An 8,337-nucleotide genomic window follows, 5' to 3' on the forward strand; every position below is an offset into this window, starting at 1 on the left:
TTACAAGCTTGTATCCTCAAATTCATCCATCAACAAATCAGTTACCCAATTGAAGTTTTGAAATTCTTGATCTTCTGACTCAAACTCAAACTCCACTGATTTTTTTCCCTTTTCATCATCCATTATATTCACCTTAGCATGAGAGGTACTCCCAATCTCAAGATTCTTCATATCCTCAATTAATTTTGAATGGCTAGTTGAAAAAAGTGAAAAATCACTTTCATTTTGAAGGTCAATTTTTGGTTGAGATTGATAAGACGAAATAGGAGAAATTTGTTGAGAAGTAAACGAATTTTCAGGTTCAGAAACAATAGTACCATAGTACTGATCATGTGATGGTGGTAATGGTGACAACTGATAATTACAAGGAATAACAATCCAAATACCCTTTGGTATATCTTCAATTAAAATGTCAGGGTAAGGTTGGATGTGCAAAGGGTATTGATACACATAACACCAATTATAGTTAGTTTCAGGACGAAGCTCTTCTAGTGTATGAGCAAAAAAACATACTCGTCTGTCACATAACGTGCCAGCATGGCATGGATGGGTCCTATATTTTGCTGGGTGTAGCCAGTACTCAAAAACTCCATGGCACAATTCACAATTATCCCCTTTTACGCACGATGCAAATTTATAGCCAGGGCAAGGAATTGGTAAATAGTTATATTCTCTAGGATCACGACGACGTGCTTTTTCCCCTCTATGTGTAAAGGGGCAAGAAGTCCAGTCATGACTACGGAGATTTGAACACCTTTTTATTTTGTAAGCGTACATACGAAATTCATCTGATTCGTATAGAGCTTGATCGATGAATTCATGGAAATCGTCTTGATTGGTCTCTTCCCCCCCAAATTGTTGATGACATGGGAAAAGTGATGAACAGTAGTTGAAAAGGTGATCATTTCTATAAGCCATTTATTATAAGACGGTGGCGTTACAATTGATAAAAATGCAACAAAAAAAAAAACTTGTAAATATACTAATTTACATAAACAGAGTATCAATTGTTAGATATAAGAAAGAAAGCTCTTTAGAACAATTGAAATAGAAAATTTGAAACTTTTTTTTCAGAAACAAAAGGAAGCTTTTCTTGTGAAGTATATGAGTGAGTGAAATTTGGGGGTGCACATGTGCTTATTTATAGCACAAGAACTGCATAACTAATATTCTCTCCACCTGAATAAATGTGGAACACTTTTGTTTTTTTTTTTCTCAAAGAGAATCACTTTTTTTATATGTAGAAATAATTTAACTTAAAATTTTTATTTTAATAAAGTGTAATACAAATTTCTATGACTTGTTTCAGATCAATACTACTTAGTTGATCAAAATTTTCATAGTTTAAATATCGTAAAGTAAAAAGTATCACATAAATTAGGACAAATAAAAATACTTAACACTTATAAAATAAAAATACTTAACACTCATAAAATAAATGAACTCCATTAATATCGCTTGTATTCTACTTATAGCTACTACCAACATTCAAATCTCCACGTGTTTGTAATATCTGGGTAAAACCCCAAAAAGAAGAAAAATAATTAAAAATTAACTTATATTCTTCTCATATAGACCTCGGAGGTTACAACTTTGTTTTATCGCTAAACGTTAAACTTACATGAACAAAAAGTCGTCAAATAGCATTATATAAGGTTGAAAAATTAGGTCATAAAACGACAATCTTCAGACAACTACCTGCATGCAAACTCCAGGTGTTAGTATTGTGTCAGAAAAAACTGAAAAAGAAGACTTCTCATACACTCCTACAAGTTTGTATAAACAAAATTTGAGTGAAGTTACAAGTTTTTAATCGATTGAGTTTGGGATTATATTTTAAAAAATCATCAAATAGCCTTAATTAACAATAAGAAATTAGGTTGTAAAATGACAATTAATAATGACATAATTTGTATGCAAATAGCCACATTGTAAGAGGAAGCAAAACTCTAAAAGGCATCCCAACTATTTAATTTGTCATTTGTTCCTTTTATAAAATTTTAAAAAAAAAAGGCAACTTTATAAGAAATATTTTTTTGCAAAATAACTTCCCCCTACTAAACACACAAATGATACATAATTTATCACTAAAATTGTTTTATGAATATACTTGAAGATGATTTACAACTTGCATCCTAATAAGACCAGGCACTTTCATTACCTCAAAAATTTCTTTCAACTATCGTCATGTGAGTGTGTGCGTCTGTGCGTGTGTATTGGTGCATGTGCGTGCGTTAAAGTTTAAACAAGGACTTCAAGTTTTGATTAGAGTATATGCAATTTTAGATTTTACTAAATTACCAATAGAAAATTGAAGATAGAATCTCGTATTCGATTGATGAATATTAATTTCATAGAGTAATTGGGACATTCCAAGATACCTAATTATAGATTGTACCATAAGTGACATTGTTTTTTTTTTAATGGTACTATTTAAAAATATAACCAAAATTGACAAAATATTTAAAATTTAGCACTTTGGTCCTGTAATATTGCACTGTGAACTAGAGTCAATTAGAAAAACATATTAAAAAGCATTCTTAACAACTCAATTCAAAGGAATAAAGTGATTATGCAAATGATGATTTAAATATTCAGCCAATCAGAAATTTCTCCAACAATATATACTTGGATAAAGAAAAATATAAACAAAGCCATATAAATAAACTAGTAAAATCCCAACCTGTTTGAGGGTTATTGGGTGGGTAGTTATGTTTCATGCTTTAACTTATTGGTTATAGCTTTTAAATGATCTATTTCGCTTGTCTATTAATAAGATATTGATTGATTCAGTATCGGAAATGATGTTTGTGGTTCGGTTATTGGTTAAAATCAAAATCAAATCAATTTAATCGGTTTTTAAAATTTTAAAATCATACCAAACCAAATGAAAAAAAAAATTGTTGATTTGGTTATTGTCGGTTTGGTTTGGTTTTGTTCGATTTTTCTGGTTTTTTGGTTTGGGAGTAATAATTTTTTGATTCAATTAAGCAATACTAGAGTTATTATTACACGAACAAAGTGATTCAATTAAAAGAAAGTGTGACTATCTTATGTGAGGTAGGGTAAATAAAGACTAAAGTAATGAATTTTGATGGACTTAGACTTAGGGTTGTAATAATTGGGCTAACATTTTAAGTATTGGGTTTGAGAAAATGGTGAAGTTAAAGACTTCAGTTAATGAAAATTTAACAAAATATTTATATTTTATTTATGAATAATATATAAATGATTGTAAAATTTATAAGTTAACGACTTACTCCATAAAAAAAAAATTGACTAACCCCTCACATTGATAAGTCATTTATTATAAAATTGTAATTTGTTCGTCAATTGTTAATTCGATAAATCGATAATAATAATTCAATAGGTCAACTTTGCAGTTTATCGATTATGGTTCGATTTTGAACATCCTTAAATAAGTTTTGATGATTTTGAACTTGCTACACATCGTTATTGATTGGTCTGAACTCTGAAGGCTTTGGTCCGGAGCCCATATTACAAATTGAGATGGGCTTTAGGCTCATTTTGTTTATTTCGTTTGCAAAACACTAAAAGAATTCTTATTTCAACTTCATTTTTTTCAAAAAATAAATTCAACACAAATAACAACTTGTTTGGATTGTTGTATTAGATTGTTAATTTAAATATAATGTTTGTTTTTATTGTTATTTATATTTTATTATATTGTTCACTAAATCCATTGTTATCTCTTATAAAAATATATTTTTAAAAGAATGATCAAAACTTGCATAGTTTGGATATTGTAAAGTAAAAGTGTCACAGGACAAATAAAAATACTTAACACTCATAAAATAAATGTACTCCATTAGTATCTCTTGTATTCTACTTATAACTACTACTTACATGCAAATCTCCATGTGTTTGTAATATACCTGAAAAATCCCCCAAAAAGAAGAAAACAAATAAAAATTAATTTATCTTCTTCCCATATAGACCCCGGAGGTTACAACTTTGTTTTACGGTGTTTGGATTTACATGAACAAAAAGTCGTCAAATAGCATTAAATAAGGTTGAAAAAATAGGTCATAAACCGACAATCCTCATACAACTACCTGCATGTAAACTCCAGGTGTTTATACTGTATCAGAATAAATTGAAAAGGAAGAGGGAAAAACAAGACTTCTCATAGACTCCTACAAGTTTGTATAAATAAAATTTGAGTGAAGTTACAACTTTTTATCGGTTGAATTTGGGATTATATATAAAAAAAAAAACATCAAATAGCTTTAAATGACAATAAGAAATTAGGTCGTAAAATGACAATAAATAATTTCATAATTTGAATGGAAATAGCATTGTAAGAAGCCCAACCATTTAATTTGCTATTTGTTCCTTTTATAAAAAGAAACAAAATAACTTTATAGGAAATATTTTGGACAAATGCATAAGTACCCCCAGCCTATGCCCAAAATTTCTGGGACACACCTAACATTTACTAAGGTCCTATTATCCCCCCCCCCCCCTAACTTATTTTATATATAATTTTCTACCCCTTTTCGGCCTACGTGGCACTATCTTGTGGGCCCGGCGCGTGTTGACAATTTTTTCAAGAATAGTGCTACGTAGGCCGAAAATGGATAGAAAATTAATTAAAAAAAAAGTTTGGGGGGGGGGTAATAGGACCTTAGTAAAGGTTGGGTGTGTCTCAGGGTATTTTGGGCATAGGCTGGGGGGTACTTATGCATTTTCCCAAATATTTTTTTGCAAAATAACTTCCCCTTATTAAACACACACATATGCTAAATTGCAAAATAACTTCCCCCTTATTAAACACACACATATGATACATAATTTATCACTTCAATTTTTTTATGAATATATTTAAAGATGACTTGCAACTTGCCTTCTAATAAAATCAGACATATATATCACCTTTAAAATCCCTTTCAGTTATTGTCATGTGTGCGTTGGCGACTTAAGCTAAGATCCATGTAATTTTAGATAGAGGGAAAAGAAAATTAATGCTTTATTAGTCCCTAAAATACTAACAAATATATCCCTTGTTAAAAATGATATGCATATATATTCTTGATGTCTAATTGAGTAATCTGTTCTCATATCGATTAGTCGTTAACTATAAAACTGTAATATGTTCACAACTGTTAATTCAATAAATCGATAACAATAATCCAATAGATTAAGTTCATAGTTGGGCTATTGATGCGGTTTGACTTTGAACGTCCTTACGTAAGTTTTGGTGATTTCAGACTTACTTAATAGGTTAATGACTTACTCCATAAAGAAATTGAGTAATCACCCTCACATCCATAAGTCGTTAACTATAAAATTATAATTTGTTCACCAACTGTTAATTCGATAAATCGATAACAATAATCCGATAGATAAAATTCGTTGTTGATTTATCGATACGATTCGATTTTGAACATCCTTACGTATGTTTTGGTAATTTAGTAAACATCCTTAATTGATTGGTCTGAACTCTGAAGGCTTTGGTCCAGAGCCCATATTACAAATTAAAGGCTTAGCAATATGCGCTCCATTTCACAAAATTGAAGGCCTTGCAAGCAAGCCCACGTTCATTCTTCAAATTATTGAAGTATGCCATTATGTAATGATGAAAAATGATACAATCAATTCATACATTATATTTATCAAAATAATATTACATAATACAATACAATAATATAATACGATGAAAATCAATACGTAACAACCATCCAAACAATAATGAAACTCATTCCTATGAACACATGATCTGGTCTCTTTCGGTCTTAGTCGTTTTACTAGAAGATCATTGGCAATCACTAAAGAGTATGATGAGATGGATGTAATCACTTTTTCGAAGTCTCAGATTCAAGTCTTACAATGAAAAATCACGTAGAAATAATAAGGTATCACCACTTTTAATGTTGTTATCTAAAACATAGCCACAATTTAAAGATAAGTGAAAAGATAATCATAATTATTTTTCAATTGGAAAGACAACGATTCAACAACAATAACATACCTCGTGGAGGTAGAAAGGTATAGAGAGGGGGAGAGTATTGTATGCAGATCTTATTCCTACTTTATGGAGGTAGAGAGGTTATTTCGAAAAGACTTTCGACTCAAGTAATGTGTATCAAAATAGTATGAAAGGAAAATACAAAAATAAAGAAGACATAACAAATAATAGGAAAAGCACTACATGACATTCAATAACATCAAGAAAGAAACAGTAACAACAACAAAATAATGTGAAGAACCATAAACAACCGATACTAATATTAATCGTAAGACAAAAACTAGTGATATGAAATGAAAAACATGAACGATGCACCAAACTACCATCGAGCCTAACACAAATTGAAGGCAAAAGTAATTTTTTTTAACACAAATTAAATATATGTCAACTACTAAAATTACATAAATGTGATGAAAATGTTACACACCTTTTTATTTTGTCCATCCCCTTGAAAAATAATTGTCTTTTATATTAAGTGAGTTTTAATATATCATGTCATTATGAGAAAATAAAAAAAAAGTCAAAACTAAATAATTCTTTTTTAAAAAAAATGGTGGGGGATAGAGTAATTGGGATGGCCTAGCAAGTCAATGTCCTACTCAAGGATAAACTTGAAAGAAGTAGGATCTATGGTCTATGGACAACAATTAAACAATATCTAATAGATCAAGTCATTATGAGAAAAATAAAACTATCAAAATTAATTAAAAAATTTGAGTAAAATTCTCCAAAGAACAAACTAAAAAGAAAAATAGGCGGAATAGGGAGTAATTAGGACAGCTTCAAAAGGCAGAGATAGAGCTAGAATGTAAAGTTTACAAGTATTATAAGTTAATGAATTCGATCAAATTGATAACCAACACATTAACTCCGACCTTTTTTTTCTAAAAGCAAGGTCCACCTTTAAGGATAAACATGAAAGAAGTTTGGTTCTATGGACAACAATTGACAAATAGTGGTCTTTTTAGTCTACTTATGATTTAGACTACACACACGTACTAATGTAAGGTCAAAAATATATTTTTTTAATCAGTATTTGTCTCATATTTATTATTTATATATATATATTAGTATTAATTTTATGAATTATGCTAAATAGTGTATTTTATTTGTAGGAGTAAATTGACGTAAAGTTGAAGAAGTTTAAAGCTAAAACGAATTAAAGATGAAAGATTATAGAAATAAAAATCAAGTAGACAATTTAATGAATTAAATTGAATATAATAATATATAAAATTATATGCTGCAAAATGCACGTTCAACTGGCCACTGCCTTCATAATCTGCCACGTGGCTACATAAATGACCTATCCACTTGTCCATCTACCATTGACTTCTATTTGGTCCATCAACCATTCCTTTCTCTTATATTTGGAGTGGACATTAAATCACCAAAATTAAATTTTTTGATATTCGATAACTCGATAATCAATAAGTTATTCAGAATTCAAGAGTAAATCTTAGAATTTCGATAGTCGGTTTCAGTAACTTGATAGCTAGTACTCCCACTTGATACAAGGGATAAATTTATTATATAAAATTATAGTACACGTGAATTCATAATCTTATCATCAAATTTGATATTTTATGTATATATTTTTAAAATTTTATGTAATACTATATGTTGGGCGTCTTGCTCTAAAGAGGTTGAACTATGCACTTGATTTTGAACGTTGAGTTATTTACCTAGAGGAACAAAAATCAATTCTCACTTAATATTTCAGTTTTTCATCTTTCTTTATTGTCACACTTAGATTTTAAAAATTCTAAATTCGCACTAATTTTTCAAAGATAATTTAATATGATAAGTATTAAACTAGTCTCTCTTTTTTTTAAGAGAAGCACAAAATGTAAATTTGAAGGGTAAGAGGGGACATTAAGGAGTGTACCATAGAATTGCATATTTCCAAATCCATTTTTTGACAAACACAATGCACTTTGGCATTTGAGGTTTTTAGGTGGAGTTTCACCTATCGCAATAAAGAAAAAATTGTCTATATTTATTGCGGAAAAATACATAATTGATTCGAAGAACATTTCAAAATTCAAATATTTAGAAATGATATAACAACTACTCCCTCCGTCCACAATTGTTTGGCAGGTATACTAAAAATAGATATCCAAGATTAATTGTCAATTTAAACAATCAAGAAATAATTAGTCACTTTTTTCCAATTCTGCCCTTAATGATAGTGTAGTTCAATTGAAAAGTTATGTGGACTTTTGGTATTCTTGATATAGTAGGGTTATATTAGTCAAATTACATCTTGTATTAAATTTTCCTTGAGGGGTGTGCATGACCTTACCCTGACAAACAATTGTGGACGGAGGGAGTAATTGTTATATCAT

The 8,337-nt window shown here is 29.6% G+C and overlaps 1 protein-coding gene across 1 annotated transcript; it reads right to left on the reverse strand.

The window, feature by feature from the left end:
* Window positions 1-918, reverse strand: LOC107058553 (zinc finger CCCH domain-containing protein 24-like). Its single transcript, XM_015304381.1, has one exon. The coding sequence runs from the start codon at window positions 916-918 to the stop codon at window positions 1-3; it is 918 nt and encodes a 305-aa protein (XP_015159867.1).
* Window positions 919-8,337: the final 7,419 nt, after the last annotated feature.

This window comes from Solanum tuberosum, unplaced genomic scaffold (genome assembly GCF_000226075.1).
Source record: "Solanum tuberosum cultivar DM 1-3 516 R44 unplaced genomic scaffold, SolTub_3.0 scf00543, whole genome shotgun sequence".
In the NCBI taxonomy this organism is placed as follows: Eukaryota; Viridiplantae; Streptophyta; class Magnoliopsida; order Solanales; family Solanaceae; genus Solanum; species Solanum tuberosum.